The 26,394-nt window shown below is 48.2% G+C and overlaps 2 protein-coding genes across 2 annotated transcripts in view; one reads left to right on the forward strand and one right to left on the reverse strand.

Annotated features, from left to right (window-relative positions):
* The window catches only part of MICALL1 (MICAL like 1), an 87,290-nt gene extending 82,037 nt beyond the window's left edge, over positions 1-5,253 (forward strand). Inside the window, exon 16 of the mRNA XM_030208160.1 lies at positions 2,582-5,253. Within this exon, the coding sequence (XP_030064020.1) occupies positions 2,582-2,703 (122 nt within the window). The 3' untranslated portion in view covers positions 2,704-5,253. The remainder of the gene's footprint in view (positions 1-2,581) is intronic.
* The window catches only part of C1H22orf23 (chromosome 1 C22orf23 homolog), a 137,922-nt gene continuing 113,805 nt past the window's right edge, over positions 2,278-26,394 (reverse strand). Inside the window, exon 8 of the mRNA XM_030208181.1 lies at positions 2,278-2,332. The gene's annotated coding sequence lies outside the window, so the exon portion shown is untranslated. The remainder of the gene's footprint in view (positions 2,333-26,394) is intronic.

A 26,394-nucleotide genomic window follows, 5' to 3' on the forward strand; every position in this document is an offset into this window, starting at 1 on the left:
TGGAAAAAGTGTTATGAGTTTTTGTCTCCATGGTTTTTCTTCATATTCTCTTTTAGCCTTCTTTATCAATGCTTTCCATCAAGCTTGTCAGTGCTTATGTTGCTTCTTCTTATTGTCTTCATTTGGATCCTTTTTTTCATTCTTTGAAAGATGCACTTTTGGCTCTAATAGCTCGTTCACCTCATCTTTTAACCATGCTTACTGTCGTTTGCGCTTCTTTCCATCTTTGTTAATACATGGAACACATCTTGTCTGGGCTTCCACGATGGTATTTTTAAACACTGTCCATGCCTGCTTTAAAGTCCTAACCTTTGCGGCTGACCCTTTTAGTATTTTTTTTTTTAACCATTTTCTTTATTTCGTCATAGTTGCCTTTTTGAAAATTAAATGCTGCTACAGTAGATTTCCTTAGTGACTTTACTCCAGATATCAACTGAAATTTGATCATACACTCATACTACGCCCTGCTTTCTACTAAGATCTAAAAGAGCACCCCCTCTTGGAGCAACTGGTCTTTGACCAGTTGCTCCAAGAAGTAGTCATTTATTACATCTAAGAATTTTATCTCCCTAGCACTCCATGATCTAACATTTATCCAGTTAATATTGTGGTAATTGAAATCACCCTTTTCCAGCTTTCCTAATTTCTCTAAACATGTCTTCATCTGTCCTGTCCCAGCGGATGGTAGTATAGCCCTACTAGTATGATCTTTCCTTTCAGATGTGGAATTTCTATCCACAAAGATTCCACGCTATCTGTTTCATATAGAATATTTATTTTGTTTGACTGAATTTCCTCTTTAACATATAAGGCAACCCCTCCCCCCTACACACACACACTCTCTCACTCTCTCTCTCTCACTCACTTACTCACTAACTTGCACTGTTGGGCATAGATCACAGTGGAAGTCATGTTTGAGGGGGAGGGAGAGCAGTTATATGTTTATGACCCCTTCTGAGAGTCCTAAACCAAAGTTTGGGAACCACTGTTACAGCATCCCCTTCCTCTCTTCATATTTGTTTTTCTTAATGGAAAAAAAGACTAATGAGCACCATGGACTGTCTAGAGAGAGATTAATTAAATAGTGGGGTGTTTTTGTTTGTTTTGGAGTCTCTGTGGTTTCCCACTCCTGACCAAACCAGGGGGCAGGGGTAAAAATTGGTGTAGGTTTCTGTGGGCCTTTTTTTTTTTTTTTTTTAACATATGTATACATCCACATATTTCTATAAGCCATATTTACCCGAGTAAATAGGTCATTGGAAAATTCTCCTCTTCCCCCCCCCCCCCCCACCCCCCTTGTTGATGAAAATACACACTGATGGTTCTTTTGAGTGTGTGTGACTTTCAAGACCTGTTGATTTGGTTACTAGGCAAGAGCCTGTACTGCTTAATAGTTATGCTGACTGTCAGGACAAGATCTAAGTATTTCTCTGTAGCTGCACTGTGGATGTTAATGTCCAGTCCTGCCTGTGTAAGGACCCAGATGAGGTAAGGTCTAGTTGTCAGTGCATCAAAGGAGGAATTGGACAAGTCCTGTATCTCGTAGGAACAGGACTCTATCTGCCTCTGTGACTTTGGGCATCTCCTGGTGCCTTTGGTTGCCCAACTGTAATTAAGCAACTATATTTTCCTTCTTATCCCATTAAAAACCTTGTACAGTATTTTTTGTTCTATTTATTTGAAGACTGAGGGCTCTATTTACTAACTGGTTATTTATTAACTAACTGGTTAATAAATGCTATTTATTAACCAGTTAATGCACATTAAAATAACACAAGCCTAATTATTCTCAGTAGGGCCTTTTTTACTCGCTATGGGGCAACTTTATAAGGTTAATTATTTTGCATGTATTGATAGTACATGCACATGAAATGATGCTTATAGGAGTACGCTTGGTGACATGAACTCGCATACCTTTACTTAGCCTGGATTAGGCTTGTTCATGAGTAGGTGGTGGATGGAACTTGGGCAGAGTTGTGGTTTATGCCTACTAAATGTATCCATAACATCTGCTGCTTTTCTCAGGTTTCTTTTATAAAATAGTCCTCTCCCCCCTTGCACTTCCCAAATAGGCAACCTGTTATAAAATTATTCCCTATATGCTTAACTTGAATTTGAACTTGACGTCCTTTTAGCACACGACTGGTTGTTAATTATCACAGTACAGTGCTGTGGGTGCTACAGGGTCCTGGACAATACCATATGATGTCTCTCCAGTGTGATTTGTCCATTGCTGCAATTTAGCTTGTTCCATATCCACTCTACGACAGGCTAGGTCATTTTTAATTTGCTTTTATCCAAGTTTTCTGTGGTGTGCTTGTTTAAACTTCACCTGGAAAGAAGAAAGCTCAAATTAATGTGTTAAGGTGCATTAATGCACACTTAATTAACAGGTTAACTCAGTTGGTAAATAGAGCCTTTAAATTGTTTTGTGTTCGGAGCTATATAGATCTATATAGTTATTGGATTCAGTTATTGTAACAGAATGCAACCTTTTTCTAAATACGATAGCATTACAACCCTTTATGTCTCACGGTGAGAAGGGGAGAGAACTCAGCATTTCTTTCCTGTCCCTTGACAGATTTCCACAGAGATGCCGAGCCAGAGGTTAAGAAGAAAGGCAAGTTCAAGCCTATAAAGGTGTTGAAACTGCTGGGCAACAAGCAAGAGTCGAAAACCAAGTTGCCAAAGGACAAAAGCTAAGGGCAAGATAGAAGAGAGAGCAAACTGGAATAGGGCTACCAGACAGGCGTGAGGACTGGTAGGAGGGGCTGGTCCACTCCCTGTCCCAGATAGTTGCTCTGCACCTGGCGGCTGACCTCCTTCATTCAGATCTTCATCTTTGGCAGCCATTTCCCCATCACCAGCACCAAGTACACCCGATGCATTTCTGTAACTGGTTCTAGAGGGGATGTGTCTGGAATCAGCTGAGAAGAGAGGTAATGCTAGCAGACCTGCATGAAGGATGGACCAGAAAGGCCAAGAAGACTTTTTTTTTCCAGTGTGAAGGGGACCAAACTGAAGAATCTGGATGGGGGATGCAAGAGAGGATGGTGTTTGTTTGGAAATGGGAGTATGAGAGGATATGAGCAGGCAGGGATTGTCCAAGCCCCTCCACTTCTGGGTCAGTGTCTCACGGTACCTCACATGTGCCTAACTTAACAGCTGCGCAAAACTCAAAGCTCACAGCATTAGCAGGAACAACCACAGGGAAAATAACATATTGACTTTCTCAGCCTTAATAATAATTTTTTTCATTTTCTGTCTTGAAATTTTGCACACTTTTAATATGCCAACAACTTCTGCTATGGTGAGAGAGGTAAAGCTATAAGTTACCTTGTAATCCTTCACTGTGGAGCTGGTTCGTTTATGTATTTTTATTCACTTCCTCCTCCTTACCTTGTACCCTTGGAAAAGGTCAGTAAGCCATCAAGGAGGGAGAAGAGAGTGAACATGAGGCTTGAGAAGAAGGAAAAGGAATGGGCCCTTCATTATACACCAGAGATGAGCTCAGGAGGCTGAATAGTTCCTGGGCCATTCTATTTAGTGGTATAGAATTTAACTATAATGGGCCCCATATTTAACTGCAGTGATCAGCGGTTAAGTAAAGTGCCGGTCGCCATGGTTAAAATGAGGCTGGTACCAGTATACTAGCCAGTGCTGAATATTCACTCCAGAAGTGCCATGCGATTAGCAACCATATTCATTCTGCCAACCAGGTAGTTGGATCAAGTTGGGACATCATGTTTGCTGTCCTAACTTTATCCAGTTTATTATTCGGTTAGTGGTCTGAGTAAGGTTGCTAACAATCTTTGGCCCCATCCAAGCTCTGTCCAGGGACTGTCCCCGCATGGTCAGAGGACATATTCATTGACACTATCCAGTTAGTACTGCTGAATATCCCTCTTACCAGCACTTACCCAGTTAGCAATGCCTGCTAACCAGATAAGTGCCTTTCATTACCTGCTCCAGTATTTTTGAGACTATAACCAGACACCCCAGAGTACTTTGTGGAAGAAGGAGGATATCTCACCCTTGCCCATTCCCTTTTTAATAAATGAATGCAGTTGGTGATGGGCTTGTGCTTGGATTCCCCTGCAAGAGCCAGCACAAATTTTTGGTATGGGAGAAACAGGATGACCACAAAAGGATTTTGCTTCTCTTTGCAATAGCAACCCCAGGAGTTTATTTTTTTTTGTTTGTTTTTTTTGCAGGGGGGGGGGGGAGGAGTGATGAAGGGCACAGTAAACAAGCTTCTGTTATTTGTAAGGGGAAGAAGGGAAGGGATCATCCATTCATCCTCTCTTGTCCATTTATTGCCAGGCCAATTATGGGGCCAGCACATGCTGTCTAACCTACTGGCATCACGTCCTGTACATGTGCCCATGCTGCTCTTACCTACTCACTTGTTAGTAGAGGGTAGCGTGACTTCTACCACCTCTCAGATCTTGCACGTTATAATGTTCCTATACAAAGAGAAGCAGGATGGCGATGGAGGCTACCGTGCATTTGATTATCTCATTCTTTTGTTCCAAACACTGTCTTAATGACCTGCATTTCCTTCCTGGTGCATGGTCTGTTGACTTCAGTGGAAAGGGGCTGGAGAGAGTGTATTAGGGGCTTATGGTATCACTAGGCTTTCAGTTCTTAGGGGGGAAGCTTTTTACTCTAGCTGCACTGACGAATGCAAGACATGATAGTGGGCTTTTATTGGCAGAATAGGGACGGGGGAGCTGGACACCAGTTCTCATTTTGATGCAAGAGGAATCTGGAGGTCACTTTTGGTGGTTTTAATATTATTTGTATCCTCAGGAGAGGTTCAAGGGCTTAAAACTGCTTTACAATGCAAATAAAGTTTTATTATTCTGATGTGGAAAGGGGGCTATCCTCTAGTAATAACAAGAAAATACATTTTATGGAAGGTGCAGCTTTATGTACTGAGATGAATTCCCCTCAGCCAGTTCTTTAGAGGGTGGGGGAAGCATCAAAATTGGTGAATCAAGGCCTCATTTAGGCCAGATTGAACCCCATACAGAGAGAGAGAGGTGGCTGCCACCCTCGGATCATTTTAATGTGCAAATGTGCTTTATAGATTTTAAACTTTGTTTTTCTCCAGTATTTATAAAACTTCCAATTGGACAGATTTCTCACAAATGGTCGGGAGGAAGAGGGATTGGTGTGTCTGGACAAAATTTGTCATGTTTTTATTTCTCTGCCTGTTACATGTACAGTAAAAGTGACTATTTAATTTTCTGACTGGTTGGTGTTTAAAATCTAAACTGTTTGTTTATTTTGTTTTAGTTGTTTTTGCAAACCAGTAATTGTTCAGGTACTCTTGAGTGTAATGTGATAGACATTGAGGGGCATAATCGAAAGGGGCGTCCTTGTTTCGATTTGGACGTCCTCGCAGAACATCCCGATCCAGTGGTGGGGAAACCCATATTTTCCAAAAAACATGGATGTTCATTTTTTGTTTAGATAATATGGTCAGGGACGTCCAAATCCTTAAATTTGGTCATCCCTAGACTTGGTCGTTTCTGATTTTCGGCGATAATCGAAACCAAGGACGTCCATCTTAGAAATGACCAAATGCAATGCATTTGGTCATGGGAGGAGCCAGCATTTGTAGTGCACTGGTCCCCCTGACACACCAGGACACCAACCGGGCACCCTAGGGGGGCACTGCAGTGGACTTCATAAATTGCACCCAGGTACATAGCTCCCTTACAATGTGTGCTGAGCCCCCCCCCCCCCCCCAAACCCACAACTGTACACCAGTACCATAGCCCTTACGGGTGAAGGGGGGCACCTAGATGTGGGTACAGTGGGTTTTGGAGGGCTCGCTGTTTCCTCCACAAACGTAACGGGGGGGATGGGCCTGGGTCTGCCTGCCTGAAGTGCACTGCACCCACTAAAACTGCTCCAGGGACCTGCATACTGCTTTGATGGACCTGAGTATGACATCTGAGGCTGGCATAGAGGCTGGCAATTGATATTTTTAAAGCTGTTTTTTTAGGGTGGGAGGGGGTTAGTGACCACTGGGGGAATAAGGGGAGGTCATCCCTGATTCTCTCCAGTGGTCATCTGGTCAGTTTGGGCACCTTTTTGTGAATTGGTCGTAAGAAAAACACGACCAGGTAAAGTCGTCCAAGTGTTCGTCAGGGACATCCTTGTTTTTTTCGATTATGGATCAAGGACGTCCTAGTGTTAGGCATGCCCAAGTCCCGCCTCCGCTATGCCTGACACGCCCCCCCCCCCGAACTTTGGCCGTCCCTGCGACGGAAAGCAGTTAGGGACGTCCAAAATTGGCTTGCGATTATACCGATTTGGACAACCCTGTAAGAAGGACGTCCATCTTCCGATTTATGTTGAAAGATGGGCATCCTTCTCTTTCGAAAATGAGCCCAATTGTTTGTCCTGCCAGGTACTTGTACTTCTTAAGGCAGCTCTGGTAAAATCTAGACAGGTATACTCCAATGATGACACAAACCATAAGAGCAAACTCATCCAAGAACAGAAGAGATTTTCTGCAAGTCAATAGCATCATCACTGCAAATGAACAGTACTCTTTTTAGTTTTCAGAATTTGTATGGAACGCTTTAATATACTATCCAGCTAACATTGAAAAAGCCATTTTGTTTGCTAATGATATACAATTAAGTATTTGAGCTCAGAAAAGGCCACCTGTGTCATTCTTGGTTTTCTTATTTCCTTTAAATTGAGAGCCAGGGTTGGTCTTGCCATTGCAAGTCCCTATTTTCCTTGGTTTGTTGGTATCGGTGAGCCTGGTAGCTAGGCATTCCTATATGTGAGATACAATGGTCCCGCTTGTCCTCGGAGTAAGCGGTTACTCACCTGAAGCAGGTGTTCTCCAAGAACAGCAGGATATGAATTCTCACATCCCCTGCCACCTCCCCTAGGAGTTTATATTGTTTTAGCTTTAATATTATACTGCTGGCCCTGTACTCTCACGTTGGGCGGGAATACGCTTGCACATGTGTGGTACAACGCTAGGCAGCATCTACACCATGCTGCATCAGATGACATCACCCATATGTGAGAATACATGTCTTGCTGTCCTTGGAGAACACCTGCTACAGGTGAGTAATTTCGCTATATATGCTTCCCTTGATTTATGCCATGTGACTAGCCACTGCTGATGAAATTTCAGCATCTTGCTAGAGCTCCAAGATCAGGTATGAACCTTTGGGTTGAGGAAATCTGATAAATGAGTTTCTTGTTTCAGAAGGGACCTTCTTTTCTTACTGGGTGCCGTCTACTTGTTCACACGTAATAAGAAGTGAAGTTCCTGGGCTTTGTTACATCATCATGTGACCATGACGATCATGAATGGTACCAAGCAAAAGTTATCACAAAAATCAGTAGCAATCTTCTTCTTTCTACTGTTTATAGTAGAAGCACTTGTACTTATCAGGATAGAAGTGTTTGGTTCTTATTAAAAGCAGGTGAAGAAAAGGCTGTCATTTTTGACTGCAAACAGTAGCTTTGTACAAAAACATAGGTGCCAAAGAGCTGTTGTCAGTCACTTTTTCTCCTCATGTTTTTCTTTTAATTTATTGCATTGTACTAATTTACTTGGACATCCCAGGATCTCCAAATAAAAATGCAAATAACGTGCAGTTGAAACTCCACCTGATTCTTGCTTTCTTCAAGACATCTGATCGCTTGCTGCTTGCGCATTTCAGAGCAGGTAAGATTTTATCAAAACATCTCAGCATGCTGGACTGTTTCTTTTTCCCCATTTCTGAATTCCTTCAATGATGGTATAATCTATGTCTATCCCCTCACATAGAAATGTACAGTCCAATATTTAAATGTTACACATTCATCAGAAGCCACTGAATGTATAACTTCACTATCTGTGTATTTTCTGAACTTATTGATGCTATCCTTATAAGTAGGGGCTGGGTTGGGATATTCATCTACTATCTAGATAACTTATATGTTTAGTTTTAAGCTTGCCAAATCCTGACATGGTTACTACACTATTTGTATTTATACCAACATTAAATTAATATACTCATTTTATCAGCTGAAAATCCAGCCCATAGTATATGTTGGCAGATCAAGGCCTTAAAGGTCCATTCCATATCATCAAGCTGATCAATCCATAGACTGGTGGGTTGTGTCCATCTACCAGCAGGTGGAGATAGAGAGCAAACTTTTGCCTCCCTATATGTGGTCATGTGCTGCCGGAAACTCCTCAGTATGTTCTCTATCTCAGCAGGTGGTGGTCACACACAGCAGCAGCTCTGGCTAGGCCTCCAAGCCTAATTTTTAGGTTTTGTTGAGTGCCTGGGGTTGAGGGCTCTTTTGAGCAAGTGCAAACCTGGTGGTGCCAGGTCCCTCCTTTTCTCCCCCCTCCCGCTGGCTCCGTTAAAAAAAAAAAAAAAAAAAAAATTTTGAACGTCCTTAAAGGCGTTTATTTCGACGTTTATTTAAGCGTCTATTGCAGCTACTCACTGGGACACCAGGTCGTTACAGCTCGGAGCGGACAGCAGGTAATTTTTACCTTTTTATAGCGGGCAGGGGGTTCCCCGATTCTTCTCCTCGTGGCATATGGCGTCGGAGGGCGAGGGCGCAAAGGGTCGCTCCCCGGATCGCTGGAGCGCTTCTAGAGGGGATGCGGGGGTCTTCAAGCCTGATTCGCCCTTGTTGGGTGACAGTTTCGTGACCGATGTATGTCCCGGTCCTTCCTCCGGCGTGGCGGTTTTTCCCGCCATAAACGCCCATCCCCCGCTCCTCGCCTCCGCCATCTTGGCCGGCCACGCGGCTCGGACGGCTTCTTCTTGGGCCGCCCTTGAGGTTGGAGACATTAATGCCATGAACGCCCTTAATTTGGGCGACGGCACAAAAGCGGCTAAAGTTAAGAGCCGTTCTTCCCGCGCGGCTCCTTCGCGGAGTGTCGCGCCGGACGCCATCTTGGATGCGCAGCATGTCTCTCCCCCGCTCTTGCGAGCGCCGGTTGAGGGTGCGTCTAGGGCTGTTGCCCAGGCTGCGGAAGTGCCCAGTCTGGGGGGTTTCTCCCCCGAGTTTGTTTTGCTGCTGCATCAGGCCTTCCTCATGCACAACGCTGCCCCTGCTCCCTCGTCTGGTAAAGAGGTTGAGGTTCCCAGAGGCAAACGCCCTCGGGTTGATTCCCAGGCCTTGGAGGAATTTGTCTCCTCCGATGTAGATGAGGGCAGCGTGTCTGAGGTCTCCCAACGGTCCTTTGCGGATTCCTTGCAGGAGACGGATCCCCGCTCGGTTGGAGCAGATGACCCCTCTGCAGCGCGGCTTTTTAGCCCAGAGGATTTGCCCAACCTGTTGCTACAGGCCATGGACACTTTGAAGATTTCCTCTCCGGAGGACGTCTCTCCCTCAGCCCCTGTTGGCTCTGCCATTATGCTGGGGACGAAGCGCCCGCCTAGAACCTTCCACGTGCATGATGCTATGCACACCTTAATTTCGGCTCAATGGGATGTCCCAGAAGCGAGCCTTAAGGTGGCTAGGGCTATGTCCCGCCTCTATTCTTTGGCTGTGAGTGAACGTGAGGCCTATCTGTGGCCTACCGTGGATTCTTTAATCACTGCGGTGACTAAGAAAACGGCGTTGCTGGTGGAAGGTGGCACGGCCCTAAAGGACGCCCAAGACAGAAGATTGGAGGCGGCCTTAAGGTCTTCCTACGAGGCTACTGCTTTAAATTTGCAGGCCTCAGTTTGCGGTTCCTATGTGGCCAGGGCGTGCCTGACTATGGTGCGGCGGGCTTCCCCCTCGGATTCTTCCTTGAGGGATGATTGGCCGGCCCTGGAATCGGGCTTGGCCTATTTGGCAGACTTGCTGTATGATGTCTTGAGAGCCTCAGCTAAAGGCATGGCTCAGACAATCTCTGCGCGGCGGTGGCTTTGGCTGAAGCATTGGTCTGCTGACCATGCCTCTAAATCCCGCCTGGCTAGATTGCCTTTTAAAGGCAAGCTGCTCTTTGGGGTCGAGCTGGACAAAATCGTGACCGATCTCGGCACGTCTAAAGGCAAGAAGTTACCAGAGGTCAGGGCTCGAGCTAGTGCTCGCCCCGGTACCTCCAGAGGACGGTTTCAGGAAGCCCGTCGGTACCGCCCGGGCAGGTCGGGCTCTTCTGCCTCCTCTTCCTTTAAGAGGACCTTCTCCCCCAAGCAGCGTTCCTTTCGCAGAGACCGCCGTCCCGGAGGTGCTCCCTCCGGTCCTCCCCCAGGGTCTCGTACCCAATGACGGGGTCTTGGTCCACGCCCCAGTGCAGATTGGAGGACGGCTGTCCTCGTTTCTGGGCGAGTGGACCACAATAACTTCAGACGCTTGGGTGCTGGAAGTCATCAGAGACGGCTACAAGCTAGAGTTCTGCCGACCCTTAAGAGACGGGTTTGTACTCTCTCCCTGCAAGTCTCCGGTCAAAGCTGTGGCAGTGCAGCAGACCTTGGACAATCTCATCCGCCTGGGGGCGGTCGTTCCGGTGCCAAAAAATCAGCTTGGCAAGGGACGTTACTCCATTTACTTTGTGGTACCAAAGAAAGGAGGTTCTGTTCGGCCTATCCTCGACCTCAAGGGGGTCAATCGGGCCTTGAAAGTTCGGCACTTTCGCATGGAGACTCTCCGCTCTGTTATAGCGGCAGTGAAGGCAGGGGAGTACCTGGCATCCTTGGACATCAAGGAAGCGTACTTGCATATTCCCATCTGGCCTCCTCATCAACGCTTCCTGCGTTTTGCAGTACTGGGCCGACACTTCCAGTTCAGAGCCCTCCCGTTCGGGTTGGCTACTGCTCCGCGGACCTTCTCCAAAGTAATGGTGGTCATCGCGGCCTTCCTGAGGAAGGAAGGAGTACAAGTCCATCCTTATCTGGACGACTGGTTGATCCGAGCCCCCTCTTATGCAGAGTGCGGCAAAGCTGTGAACCGGGTGGTTGCTCTTTTGAGCTCCCTGGGATGGATCATCAACTGGGAGAAAAGCCAGCTGCGCCCCACTCAGTCCCTGGAGTATCTGGGAGTTCGATTCGACACCCAAGTGGGCAGAGTGTTCCTGCCAGACAATCGGATTGTCAAGCTTCAGGCTCAGGTGAACCAGTTCCTAGTAGCCTCTCCTCTTCGGGCTTGGGACTATGTGCAGCTGTTGGGCTCTATGACGGCCACGATGGAAGTAGTGCCCTGGGCCAGGGCTCATATGAGACCACTTCAACACTCTCTGCTGCAGCGCTGGACTCCGGTGTCGGAGGATTATGCTGTGCGCCTTCCCTTGGGCCCAGCAGTGCGCAAGGCGCTGAGCTGGTGGACGCAGATGGACAAGTTGTCTGCAGGAATGCCTCTGGTGACCCCAGAGTGGATTGTCGTCACGACGGACGCTTCCTTGTCGGGCTGGGGAGCCCACTGCTTGGGAAGGACAGCGCAGGGACTCTGGTCTCCTGCAGAGGCAAAGTGGTCTATCAACCTCCTGGAACTCAGAGCCATTCGGTTGGCGCTTTTGGAGTTCATCCCGGTACTGGCGTTGAAACCAGTACGGGTTCTGTCGGACAATGCCACGGCTGTGGCCTATGTCAACCGCCAGGGAGGTACCAAGAGCGCCCCTCTAGCCAAGGAGGCTATGAATCTATGCCAGTGGGCGGAAGCGAACCTGGAGCAGCTTTCAGCGGCCCACATTGCCGGAGTCATGAATGTCAAGGCGGACTTTCTCAGTCGCCATACCTTGGAGCCCGGAGAGTGGCAGCTATCTGCTCAGGCGTTCTTGGACATCACGAAGCGCTGGGGCCAGCCGAGCCTAGATCTGATGGCGTCATCGGCCAATTGCCAAGTGCCGCGCTTCTTCAGCAGAGGACGGGACCCTCGATCCCTGGGAGTAGATGCTCTTCTCCAACAGTGGCCGACACAAGAGCTTCTCTATGTGTTCCCGCCCTGGCCCATGTTGGGCAGGGTGCTAGACCGGGTGGCAAAGCATCCCGGCAGGGTAATCCTGGTGGGTCCGGATTGGCCCAGACGTCCCTGGTATGCGGACTTGATCAGGCTCTCAGTCGACGATCCTCTGCGACTGCCAGTGGAGCAGGGCCTGTTGCATCAGGGTCCCGTGGTGATGGAGGATCCCTCCCCCTTTGGTCTTACGGCCTGGCTATTGAGCGGCAGCGTCTGAGGAAGAAGGGCTTCTCAGACAAGGTCATCGCCACTATGCTGAGAGCGAGGAAGCGCTCTACTTCTACTGCTTACGCCAGGGTTTGGCGTATCTTTGCAGCGTGGTGTGAAGCAGGCTCACTTTCTCCCTTCACTGCTCCAATTTCTTCAGTGTTGGCGTTCCTGCAAGAAGGTCTAGAGAAAGGCCTGTCGCTCAGTTCCCTTAAAGTCCAGGTAGCGGCTCTGGCTTGCTTCAGGGGCCGCCTGAAGGGTGTTTCCCTGGCTTCGCAGCCAGATGTGGTGCGCTTTCTCAAGGGAGTTAATCACCTGCGCCCTCCTCTGCACTCAGTGGTGCCTGCGTGGAATCTCAACCTGGTGCTAAGAGCATTGCAGAAGCCGCCTTTTGAACCCTTGTCGAGGGCATCTCTGAAAGACCTGACGTTGAAAGCAGTCTTTTTGGTGGCTATCACTTCAGCCAGAAGAGTTTCCGAGCTCCAGGCGCTCTCTTGTCGAGAGCCTTTTCTGCAGTTCACTGAGGCAGGAGTGACTATTCGCACAGTGCCTTCCTTCCTGCCCAAGATTGTTTCTCGATTCCATGTGAATCAGCAGCTCTGTCTCCCTTCCTTTCGTAGGGAGGACTACCCAGAGGAGTACTCTGCTCTTAAATATCTGGATGTGAGACGAGTCATCATCAGATACTTGGAAGTGACCAATGATTTCCGGAAGTCAGATCATCTGTTTGTCCTGTGTGCAGGTTCTCGTAAGGGTCTGCAGGCTGCTAAGCCTACAGTGGCAAGATGGGTCAAGGAAGCCATTGCAGCGGCTTATGTGGCCGCGGGGAAGGTGCCGCCTATCCAGCTGAAGGCTCACTCCACAAGAGCTCAGGCGGCCTCGATGGCAGAGGCCGGATCCGTCTCCTTGGAAGAGATATGCAAGGCGGCAACTTGGGCTTCGGCTCATACATTCTCCAAGCATTACCGTTTGACTGTGGCTGCACGGGCAGAGGCCCGGTTTGGAGCTTCAGTGTTGAGGTCAGGGATTTCAATGTCCCGCCCTGGGTGAGTACTGCTTCGGTACATCCCACCAGTCTATGGATTGATCAGCTTGATGATATGGAAGGTAAAATTATGTATAATCATACCTGATAATTTTCTTTCCATTAATCATAGCTGATCAATCCATAGCCCCTCCCAGATATCTGTACTGTTTTTATTCTGGTTGCATTTCAGGTTCAAGTTTAGTCTTCAGTTACTTCAGAAAGACTTCGTGTTCAAGTTTTTTCACTTGGATTCTTCAAGAGTTAAGACGAGTTTGTGTTACAGTGAGCTGCTGCATTCCTCTCCCCTCCGTTTTACGGGGCTGGATTGAGACTTAAAATTCTGCCGGCACTCCCTCCCGCTTCGTGCGGCTGTAGGGCAGCTTTGTACCCTTCCCGCTTCGGCGGTGTTAGGGTCAGTCAGCTCCTCCCGCGGTTGCGGTTGCAGGATAAGCCAGATCCCCCCGCATCGGCGGGTGTGGTGTCCCTCCCCCGCTCCGCGGGGATGAGCTGGACGGATTCCCCTCCCCCACTTGTGTGGGGATGAGCTGGGTTAATTCCCCTCCCCCGTTTCGGCGGTGGTGAGCTGGGCAGAGTGTCCCTTCGTGGGTGTAATTCTCTAAGTGCTGAGTCCTGCGGATGGAGCTTTGATATCGACATACTGAGGAGTTTCCGGCAGCACATGACCACATATAGGGAGGCAAAAGTTTGCTCTCTATCTCCACCTGCTGGTAGATGGACACAACCCACCAGTCTATGGATTGATCAGCTATGATTAATGGAAAGAAAATTATCAGGTATGATTATACATAATTTTACCTTTCCCCTCTCACATTAATTCATTTTTGGCTTTTCAGTTCTTTTTCCCATCTCCAGAGTTCCCCTGTATGTGTCCCAGACTTTTTTTTTTGCTTCTGTCATTTCCAAAAAGGAGATTCTCCTTTTTCTGTGGTATTTCCTCACCTTTGCTTTCATTGGTGATAGTAGATAAAGACAAAATTGGTCTAGCAAGACTGCCCTGTTGAGATTTTATTTATTTTGTGTAGAGTAAGCATATCTTCTCTATATATAAAAGGCACCTCCAATATTCCAATGAAACCTCAAGCCGGAAACTTGAGGCGCCAGAGATATCCGGTTTGGCTGGCCTGCAGTGTAGCTCCGCCCTCGCGTCAAAACGCCACGACGTCGAGGGCAGCCCAGGGAAGGCACAAGGCGTGAGTGCAACAAAAGCCACGCAGGGGCAAGAGTACAGAAATACGCCCGCCATTCTGCCGCCCTCGACGAAAACCTTGCTACCGCCCATTTCACACGCTCCCCTTCGCATCAGGTATGTGGACGGCAGCTGAAACTCGCAGCGAAGTGAGGGAGAGAGGGACAGGGGGGTGTGGAACTCGGAAGGGAGGGACGGAGGGGGGTCTGGAACTCAGGAGGGGGGGGGGGTAATACCTTGCTAGCGCCCGTTTCATTTGTTTCCAAAACTGGCATTTCTTACTAGTATATTAAATAAAACGTTCCAAGGCCCTGATACTCAAAACTCCAGCGCTATTCCGAATAGTGCCATAAAAAATTCTGCTGGAACAGCACTTACAAACAACACCTTAATTCTTAACGCTAATGAAATGCAAATATAGGGAGTTCATGAGGATTATAATCGGTGCATGCATAGAATTCTGTGGTAAGCTCAGCTCCTGTGTGCATGCGCCTGGTAAAATCCAAACATGAAGCACACGTTGGCATACGTTTTCTGCAGCCTAAGTATAAACTGTTTTAATTAAAAAAAATTTATTTTTAAGCTTGGATGATTATATTTAGATGCAGGAAACAGATTCCAGTATTTTTGTTTTCACTTTGGGCATTTTTAATTTTTCTTAGCATGGATGCTTTAAATTTAGATGCAAGAAACCAACACCAATGCGTGCTTTTGCTTGGGTCTGCTGTTTGACCAGTGCTTAAGGGCTTGCACATGTTTCCTTCTGCTTCCAAAAGCAATGAAATTCAGCAGATTTTGTAGAAGGATTCATGAGAAATCCTCTCTTCCAACAGCTTAATGCCTGCTCCGCCCTGGTGTGTTGTGTTTTTTTTTTTTTTTTTTTTTTTTTGTAGTGGTAAGGCAGCTTTGTTTTTGGCGCTTTTTCTGAGCATTGGAGAGGAATACAAAATGACCTCATTAACATGAGCTCGACTACATTAGTATGCTACTTGCATTGTTTATCTGCGCACTCGTTTGTTCCCACAGTCCGGGCCTCTGAACATTCTGCGGAAGTAAATTTAGGCACTAGTACAGCGCTATTGGCTTTTAGCACCCGTGTTTCCAAGACGTATGGGATTTACGTTCCAAGACGTATGAAGAGAGGCTTGCTGACCTGAACATATACACCCTGGAGGAAAGGAGGAACAGGGGTGATATGATACAGACGTTCAAATATTTGAAAGGTATTAATCCGCAAACGAATCTTTTCCGGAGATGGGAAGGCGGTAGAACGAGAGGACATGAAATGAGATTGAAGGGGGGCAGACTCGGGAAAGATATCAGGAAGTATTTTTTTCACGGAGAGGGTGGTGGATGCTTGGAATGCCCTCCCGTGGGAGGTGGTGGAGATGAAAACGGTAATGGAGTTCAAACATGCGTGGGATATGCATAGAGGAATCCTGTGCAGAAGGAATGGATCCTCAGAAGCTTAGCTGAAATTGGGTGGCGGAGCAGTTGGGGGGAAGAGGGGGTGGTGGTTGGGAGGCGAGGATAGGGGAGGGCAGACTTATACGGTCTGTACCAGAGCCGGTGATGGGAGGCGGGACTGGTGGTTGGGAGGCGGGAAATACTGCTGGGCAGACTTATATGGTCTGTGCCCTGAAAAGGAGAGGTACAAATTCAAGGTAAGGTATACACATATGAGTTTGTCTTGGGCAGACTGGATGGACCATGCAGGTCTTTTTCTGTCATCTACTATGTTACTATGTTTACTTTTGAGCAGGGGGGCCCAGGTGCATTCCAACCTTACCCCCCCCCCCAACACCTTTTCCCCTTGTTTGTTTGCTTAATCTTTTAATCCTTTCCCTCTATCTAACCTCTATTCCAAGCATACTGAACATCTGTGATTGTTGGCTTCTATCACCTCTGGTAGAAAGCCATCTCGGGCCTTTTGATCTTCCACTTTAGCATTTTACAATACAATGAAAAACAAAAGAAGGCCATAATGCCTATGCTTCCACTGCTTGTAAGTATGGTAAGAAGAAAAGATAGCAATGCCTATACTCTGTAACAGCATGCTACTAGAAGGGATGGAAATTTCATTTGGAAAGGCCTCTGTCTTTCTTTGCAGCCATTAATTCAGTTAATGGTATGTAATTGCCGTTTACCTAGATATGAACAGGACCTTGTACTCCATGCTGTAATGTTTCTATTTCCATGAAGATGAACCCATAATTAATAGAGCTCCTCTTCAGCAAAATTGAATGGCAAACACATCTATTTTCCATTTTTCTAGTGCCGCTTTATTCTTTTATGGGGCCCTGGGTAAACTTTATGGATAGGCCCCCTTTTATTCCCCAATGCCTCTCTCCCAGATTAGGATGGCACTCAAAAGATTTGCCAAATCTCATTGCAAATTAGACATACGCCCTAACAACCTTATGGCATCTGCCCCTCAACAATTTCTGACAGACCTAATGAATCACTTTGAACTATATGTTACAAAATGGACTCTTCCCGAAGGAGAAAGGAAACATTCTACTCACCCCAATACCCAAAGATGCAAAGAAGAGTGCTAGTGAACTAACCAACTACAGACCAGTAGCATCCATTCCCTTAATAACCAGGTTAATGGAAGGGATGGTGACCAAACAACTCACAAACTATTTAAACAAATTTTCAATACTACATGACTCCCAATCAGGATTCGGTCTAACCACAGCACTGAAACAGTACTAGTTACTCTCATGACTAAATTCAAACAAACGATTGCAACTGGCAAGAATATACTACTCCTACAATTTGACATGTCTAGCGCCTTTGACATGGTTGATCATGGAATACTACACATCCTCGAGTACTTCAGAATTGGAGGTAACGTTCTCAATTGGTTCAAGGGATTCCTAACCACACAATCATACCAAGTAACATCTAATTCGACTACATCAGCCAAATGGATACCTGAATGCGGAGTTCCACAAGGATCCCCCCTCTCACTGACTCTATTCAACCTAATGATGATACCCTTGGCCAAACTACTATCAAACAAAAACCTCAACCCATATATATATACGCAGACGACGTAACGATTTACATCCCATTTAAACAAGATCTAACGGAAATTTCCAGTGACATCAAAGCCTACATATGCATTCATGGGCGGATGCATTTCAGCTGAAACTCAATGCAGAAAAAAACCCAATGCCTAATACCTCTCAACATAACACGAACAAATTCACCACCATTAACACACCAAAACTGAATCTTCCAATTTCGGACACCCTAAAAATTCTTGGAGTTACCATTGATCGACACCTAACACTTGAGAACCATGTGAAAAACACAACCAAGAAGATGTTCCACTCAATGTGGAAACTAAAAAGAGTAAGACCTTTCTTCCCTAGATCTGTCTTCTGTAACCTGGGACAATCAATGGTACTCAGTAATCTAGACTACTGCAACGCACTCTAGGCGGGCTGCAAAGAGCAAATAATCAAGAAACTTCAGACAGCCCAGAACACCGCAGCTAGACTCGACTCATATTCGGTAAAACGAAATATAAAAGTGCTACACCCCTTCGAGAAAAGCTACACTGGCTCCCACTGAAAGAATGCATCACGTTGAAAATATGTTCCCTAGTTCATAAAATCATTCACGGAGATGCCCCAGCCTACTTGTCAGACCTGATAGACTTGCCACCCAGGAATGCTAAAAAATCATCCCACACCTTCCTTAATCTTCACTACCCCAACTGCAAAGGTCTAAAATATAAACTAACCCATGCGTCAACCTTTTCCTACCTAAGTACACAATTGTGGAACGCGCTGCCGCGCAACTTAAAAACAATCTATGAACTAACGTCCGCAAACTACTGAAAACCCATCTCTTTAACAAGGTATACCACAAAGACCAACAAATGTGAACTCTTCCACATTTACCCAGAATTGGCTTATAATTTCTGCTTGTTATACTACTATGTTGTTTTAATATCACCATGTAACCCAAGATCCTTCTGTAATACTACATGTCTATTTCTTATACATTTCCACTATTCATGATGTATTGTAAGCCACATTGAGCCTGCAAAGAGGTGGGAAAATGTGGGATACAAATGCAATAAATAAATAAAAATAAAAGTGGAGAAGGCCAAGGGAGACCAGTAAGCTACATGAATTTTGTAATAATAACATAACCTGATTTATATTCTGCTTCCACCTTTCACTTCCAAAAGGATTGCACAATAAGAGAACCAGATAACAAACTTCTGGGAAGATATTCATTCAAATTAAATATTACTCCCTGGATTAGAAGTTCAGTTTTAACTTTTTTTCTGAAATATAAGATAGGAGTTGGAGGATGAAAATGTTTTTAGCAAGTTCCTTCCAAAATCTAGCAGCTTGAAATGGCAGGGTTAATTCCAATATTCATAATCTTTTCTTACCTCAAGCTGAAGGAAAAGAAAACAGATAAACATGATTTGATCTACAAATAGCAAACTGGAAATATGAGTAAAGATAAAGAGGGGCTGATCCATACAGAATCTCTATATAAAACGCACCTCCAACATTCTAATGAAGCCTCACTCTCCCAATGTTCTTAAAAGTGAAGTGGCTGAGATCGATTTTGCGCAATGAGAGGTGAAGAGGCCAAGATGGATTTTGCTACGAGTGTCTGCCCTGCCCACGCGTCACAACGTGATGTCGAGAGCGGAGCAATGACACCCAGTCGCATCGCTCACCCTACTTGACACGTTGGCGGTGCCTTTTCTACAGAGAGATGACATCCCATTGGAAGGTAGGAGGCGTATTATCCCCCCTTCGCAACGCCCCCCCAAAGTTGCCACAACTCACCCCTACACCTACCCCAGGTAGCCACCACTACCACCCTGCACCACCCCAAGCACACAGCGACACAGGCAGGAGGAGGAGTACACACGTCACTCCCATCCCTCCCACTTCAAGGCCCCTCACCCCCTCCCACAGAGTTCCACACTCCCCCCTCCCTCCGATTGGAACACCCCCCCCCTCCGCGTTGCTGCGACCCTATGGACACCACCCTTTCCTCCGAAAAACCTCCCCCGAAGCCGTCGCCTACCTCTGCTGCCCTCATGTTCCTCCCACAGAGTTCCACACTCCCCCTCCCTCCGATTGGAACACCCCCCCTCCGTGTTACTGCCCCCGGACCCCCCTGCCGTGACCCTATGGACACCACCCTTTCCTCTGAAAAACCTCCCCCGAAGCCGTCACCTACCTCTGCTGACGGAGCCGAACTTCTCTTCTTGCCTGCGGGGCGGGGCGTGGCTTGATGAAGGAGTATCTGTCCAACTCTCTGTGCGTGCGTCTGACATCAGACGCATGCACAGAAACTTCAACAGATGCTCATTCAACAAGGAACGCCCCGCAGCCGAGAACAGAAGTTCGGCTCCGTCAGCAGAGGTACGCAGAGGCTTTGGGGGAGGTTTTCCGGAGAAAAGGATGGTGTCCACAGGGTCGCGCGAAGGGGGGTTGTTTAAATCAGAGGGAGGGGGGTATGCCACTCGATGGGAGGGGTGTGAAGGGGGCCTTGAACTGGGAGGGAGGGGGGTCTGCAACTCACAAGGGAGGAAGAGAGGGAGGGACGGACGAGGGTCTGGAACTCGGGAGGGAGGGAAGGGGGTCTGCAACTCGGAAAGAAGGGAGGGAGGGAGGGAGGGAGTGAGGATGGGTGGGAATTTACTTTGCTAGCGCCCGTTTCATTGCGTTTTGAAACGGGCCTTTTTTACTAGTCTTAAATAAAAAGCAGGCCAACTTAAAAAGAATCATTGCCTCAATGGCAACCAATGAAGTCTGACATAAAATGAAGAAATACTCTCATAGTTGAAAAACAAAAAATTAAATATACAGCCGTATTTTGAACTGTTTGTAATCATTTGAAGTGACCTTTAGTGCATCCCAAATCAGCAAAATTACAGTAGTCTAGGTGTGAAAGCAATAATGCCTGGACTAAAAGTCTAAATTGTTTTAAATCAACATAACTGCACACTGTGATGACCCTTTTTACCCTCTGTGCGTGATTGGCAACTTCGCCGCGTCCTCCCTTCCTGTCTTAGGTGTACACTCTCTCGCACACAGTCCATAAGCAAGATGCACAGCTCCCTTCAGGATACACAGCTTTTAATTCAGAGACTTTTTGCCCAGGCTTCTCAGCAGTTCAAGATAAAGCTTACAGTTCACTTTCTAGTTCCCTTGGAAGGGTTTACAGACCTTCACTTTATCAACACAGTTCAAGTCTGGTAATGCATAATTCATAACAAAATAAAACAGAAATCTGCTCTCTGAACACCTTCTCTTTCAGAGGACTGCAGGCTGGGCAGTTCACCGCCCTCTTCACATCCTATGACCACCTACACTGCCCCTTTATGCTTGCAAACTCTAGTCATTTGTATCCTCATAGTCCATGGGTACTTGCTTCTCCAAACTGTCTCTCAGCAGTGAAGTCAGGTCCTTCTTCTATGCCTTCCATCCAATCGGGTACTTCTCCACCCTTATCTCTTAATTCCTCACTCACAACAGCTGGTCGGTACCTTCCCTCCCTTTCTTCCCAGGTGGATGGAATCCAATATTGATTCTGTATCCATGGAAACGGGGATTTAACATTGCTGCGCCCTCTACAGGCCACTCTTTGGTATAACCTCTCTCTGGGCTCTACCCTCCCTTCTCAGAGGCAGACTCCTGGTCAGAGTTTCGATGTCATCCGCCCTCCCCTCTTTCCCAGGGCATTGTGGGTAGGGTAGTTTTATATCACCCTGATCTTCAGCAAGCCTCCTCACTATAACACACAGCGCAACTTCCTCTTTTACCAGTGCGGCAATTTCTGTTTCCATAGATAATGAACTGTCCACAACAATACCTAGGAGGTTTATTGAAGTGAACAATTTGTAATCTGATTAATGATAGTATTAGGTATGGAATTTGGTTTACCATCAGTAGTACACAAAAATGTAGTCTTGTTGCTATTAAGCTTTAATCTATGATGAAATGTCCACCTCCCTAACAAGTCCATACAATATTGAACTCTAAAAGGATCAATCTCAGAGATGGAGTTAAATAGAATAAGAACTGAGATGTCGTCTGCATAAATGTATGATCAAAAACCATTATTCTCCAGCAAAAATCCCAGCGTCTGCAAAAAGGTATTGAACAATATAGGGGAGAGTGGAGAGCCCTAAGCTACTCCATAGTGGTTAGACCATGCTGGGGGAGATCATTTTGTACCTTTACCTTATAGGACCTGCTAGTCAAAAACTCATAATACCAATTTTCTCCATTATCTGCAAAAGAGTAACATGATCGACTAAATCGAAGACTGATGAAAGGTCGAATTGAAGTAGTAATGCACTTTTACCTTCACTTAATAAAACCCTGGCAAGGTCCATTAAGAAACCTATAACTGTTTTGGTGCTATACATGGAACAAAATCCTGAATGAGAACTATGCAACACGCTGTGTTGATCTAAATTTCCATATCATCAAGCTGATCAATCCATAGACTGGTGGGTTGTGTCCATCTACCAGCAGGTGGAGATAGAGAGCAAACTTTTGCCTCCCTATATGTGGTCATGTGCTGCCGGAAACTCCTCAGTATGTTCTCTATCTCAGCAGGTGGTGGTCACACACAGCAGCAGCTCTGGCTAGGCCTCCAAGCCTAATCCTTAGGTTTTGTTGAGGCCTGGGGTTGAGGGCTCTTTTGAGCAAGTGCAAACCTGGTGGTGCCAGGTCCCTCCTTTTCTCCCCCCTCCCGCTGGCTCCGTTTAAAAAAAAAAAAATTTTAAACGTCTTTAAAGGCGTTTAATTCGACGTTTCTTTAAACGTTCATTGCAGCTACTCACTGGGACACCAGTTCGTTACAGCTCGGAGCGGCAAGCAGGTAATTTTACCTTTTTATAGCGGGCAGGGGGTTCCCCGATTCTTCTCCTCGTGGCATATGGCGTCGGAGGGCGAGGGCGCAAAGGGTCGCTCCCCGGATCGCTGGAGCGCTTCTAGAGGGGATGCGGGGGTTTTACAACCTGATTCGCCCTTGATGGGTGACAGTTTAGTGACCGATGAATGTCCCGGTCGTTCCTCCGGCGTGGCGGTTTTTTTCCCGCCATAAACGCCCATCCCCCGCTCCTCGCCTCCGCCATCTTGGCCGGCCACGCGGCTCGGACGGCTTCTTCGTGGGCCGCCCTTGAGGTTGGAGACATTAATGCCATGAACGCCCTTAATTTGGGCGATGGCACAAGCGGCTAAAGTTAAGCGCCGTTCTTCCCGCGCGGCTCCTTCGCGGAGTTTCGCGCCGGACGCCATTTTGGATGCGCAGCATGTCTCTCCCCCGCTATTGCGAGCGCCGGTTGAGAGTGCGTCTAGGGCTGTTGCCCAGGCTGCGGAAGTGCACAGTCTGGGGGGTTTCTCCCCCGAGTTTGTTTTGCTGCTGCATCAGGCTTTCCTCATGCAAAACGCTGCCCCTACTCCCTCTTCTGATAAAGAGGTTGAGGTTCCCAGAGGTAAACGCCCTCGGGTTGATTTCCAGGCCTTGGAGGACTTTGTCTCCTCCGATGTAGATGAGGGCAGCGTGTCTGAGGTCTCCCAACGGTCCTTTGCGGATTCCTTGGAGGAGATAGATCCCCGCTCGGATGGAGCGGATGACCCCTCTGCAGCGCGGCTTTTTAGCCCAGAGGATTTGCCCAACCTGTTTTTACAGGCCATGGACACTTTGAAGATTTCCTCTCCGGAGGACGTCTCTCCCTCAGCCCCTGTTGGCTCTGCCATTATGCTGGGGACGAAGCGCCCGCCTAGATCCTTCCACGTGCATGATGCCATGCACACCTTAATTGCGGCTCAATGGGATGTCCCGGAAACGAGCCTTAAAGTGGCTAGGGCTATGTCCCGCCTCTATCCTTTGGCTGTGAGTGAACGTGAGGCCTATCTGTGGCCTACCGTGGATTCTTTAATCACTGCGGTGACTAAGAAAACGGCGTCGCCGGTGGAAGGTGGCACGGCCCTAAAGGACGCCCAAGTCAGAAGATTGGAGGCGGCCTTAAGGTCGTCCTTTGAGGCAGCTGCTTTAAGTTTGCAGGCCTCAGTTTGCGGCTCCTATGTGGCCAGGGCGTGCCTGACTATGGTGCAGCGGGCTTCCCCCTCGGATCTTTCCTTGAGGGCTGATTGGCCGGCCCTGGAATCGGGCTTAGCCTATTTGGCAGACTTGTTGTATGATGTCTTGAGAGCCTCAGCTAAAGGCATGGCTCAGACAGTCTCTGCGCGGCGGTGGCTTTGGCTGAAACATTGGTCTGCTGACCACGCCTCTAAATCCCGCCTGGCTAGATTGCCTTTTAAAGGCAAGCTGCTCTTTGGGGTCGAGCTGGACAAAATAGTGACCGATCTCGGCACGTCTAAGGGCAAGAAATTACCAGAGGTCAGGGCTCGGGCTAGTACTCGTCCCGGTACCTCCAGAGGACGGTTGCTGGAAGCCCGTCGGTACCGCCCGGGCAAGTCGGGTTCCTCTGCCCCCTCTTCCTTCAAGAGGAATTTCTCCCCCAAGCAGCATTCCTTTCGCAGAGACCGCCGTCCCGGAGGTGCTCCCTCCGGTCCTCCCCCAGGGTCTCGTACCCAATGACGGGGCCTTGGTCCACGCCCCAGTGCAGATTGGAGGACGGCTGTCCTCGTTTCTGGGCGAGTGGACCACTATAACTTCAGACGCGTGGGTGCTGGAAGTCATCAGAGATGGCTACAAGCTAGAGTTCTGCCAACCCTTAAGAGACGGGTTTGTACTCTCTCCCTGCAAGTCTCCAGTCAAGCTGTGGCAGTGCAGCAGACCTTGGACAACCTGATCCGCCTGGGTGCGGTCGTTCCGGTGCCAAAAAATCAGATTGGCAAGGGACGTTACTCCTTTTACTTTGTGGTTCCAAAGAAAGGAGGTTCTGTCCGGCCTATCCTCGACCTCAAAGGGGTCAATCGGGCCTGGAAAGTGAGGCACTTTCGCATGGAGACTCTCCGCTCTGTTATAGCGGCAGTGAAGGCAGGAGAGTTCTTGGCTTCCTTGGACATCAAGGAAGCGTACCTGCATATTCCCATCTGGCCTCCTCTCCAACGCTTTCTGCGTTTTACAGTCCTGAGACGACACTTCCAGTTCAGAGCCCTCCCTTTCGGGTTGGCTACTGCTCCGCGGACCTTTTCCAAAGTAATGGGGGTCATAGCGGCCTTCCTGCTAAAGGAAGGAGTACAAGTCCATCCTTATCTGGACGACTGGTTGATCCGAGCCCCCTCTTATGCAGAGTGCGGCAAAGCTATGGACCGGGTAGTTGCTCTTGTGAGCTCCCTGGGATGGATCATCAACTGGAAGAAGAGCCAGCTGCGCCCGACTCAGTCCCTGGAGTATCTGGGAGTTCGATTCGACACCCAAGTGGGCAGAGTGTTCCTGCCAGACAATCGGATTGTCAAGCTTCAGGCCCAGGTGGACTAGTTCCTAGTAGCCTCTCCTATTCGGGCTTAGGACTACGTGCAGCTGTTGGGCTCTATGACGGCCACGATGGAAGTAGTGCCCTGGGCCAGGGCTCATATGAGACCACTACAGCTATCTCTGCTGCTGCGCTGGACTCCGATGTCGGAGGATTATGCTGTGCGCCTTCCCGTGGACCCAGCAGTGCGCAAGGCGCTGAGCTGGTGGACGCAGACAGACAAGTTGTCTGCAGGATTGCCTCTGGTGACCCCGGAGTGGATTGTCGTCACGACAGACGCCTCTTTGATGGGCTGGGGAGCCCACTGCTTGGGAAGGACAGCGCAGGGGCTCTAGTCTCCTGCAGAGGCAGTGATCTATCAACCTCCTGGAACTCAGAGCCATTCGGTTGGTGTTATTGGAGTTCATCCCGGTACTGGTGTTGTAGCCTGTACGGGTCCTGTCGGACAATGCCACGGCTGTGGCCTATATCAACCGCCAGGGAGGTACCAAGAGCGCCCCTCTAGCCAAGGAGGCTATGAGTCTTTGCCAGTGGGCGGAAGCGAACCTGGAGCAGCTTTCAGCGGCCCACATTGTCGGAGTCATGAATGTCAAGGCGGACTTTCTCAGTCGCCATACCTTGGAGCCCGGAGAGTGGCAACTATCTGCTCAGGCGTTCTTGGACATCACAAAGCGCTGGGGCCAGCCGAGCCTAGATCTGATGGCGTCATCGGCCAATTGCCAAGTGCCGCGCTTTTTCAGCAGAGGACGGGACCCTCGATCCCTGGGAGTAGATGCTCTTCTCCAACAGTGGCCGACACAAGAGCTCCTCTATGTGTTCCCGCCCTGGCCCATGTTGGGCAGGGTGCTAGACCGGGTGGCAAAGCATCCCGGCAGGGTAATCCTGGTGGGTCCGGATTGGCCCAGACGTCCCTGGTATGCGGACTTGATCAGGCTCTCAGTCGACGATCCTCTGCGGCTGTCAGTGGAGCAGGGCCGATTACATCAGGGTCCCGTGGTGATGGAGGATCCCTCTCCCTTTGGTCTTACGGCCTGGCTATTGAGCGGCAGCGTCTGAGGAAGAAGGGCTTCTCAGACAAGGTCATCGCCACTATGCTGAGAGCGAGGAAACGCTCTACTTCTACTGCTTACGCCAGGGTTTGGCGTATCTTTGCAGCATGGTGTGAAGCAGGCTCACTTTCTCCCTTCACTGCTCCAATTTCTTCAGTGTTGGCGTTCCTGCAAGAAGGTCTGGAGAAAGGCCTGTCGCTCAGTTCCCTTAAAGTCCAGGTAGCGGCTCTGGCTTGCTTCAGGGGCCGCCTGAAGGGTGCTTCCCTGGCTTCGCAGCCAGATGTGGTGCGCTTTCTCAAGGGAGTTAATCACCTGCGCCCTCCTCTGCACTCAGTGGTGCCTGCGTGGAATCTCAACCTGGTGCTAAGAGCATTGCAGAAGCCGCCTTTTGAACCCTTGTCGAGGGCATCTCTGAAAGACCTGACGTTGAAAGCAGTCTTTTTGGTGGCTATCACTTCAGCCAGAAGAGTTTCCGAGCTCCAGGCGCTCCCATGTCGAGAGCCTTTTCTGCAGTTCACTGAGG

The sequence above is a fragment of the Microcaecilia unicolor genome, chromosome 1 (genome assembly GCF_901765095.1).
Source record: "Microcaecilia unicolor chromosome 1, aMicUni1.1, whole genome shotgun sequence".
Taxonomy (NCBI): domain Eukaryota; kingdom Metazoa; phylum Chordata; class Amphibia; order Gymnophiona; family Siphonopidae; genus Microcaecilia; species Microcaecilia unicolor.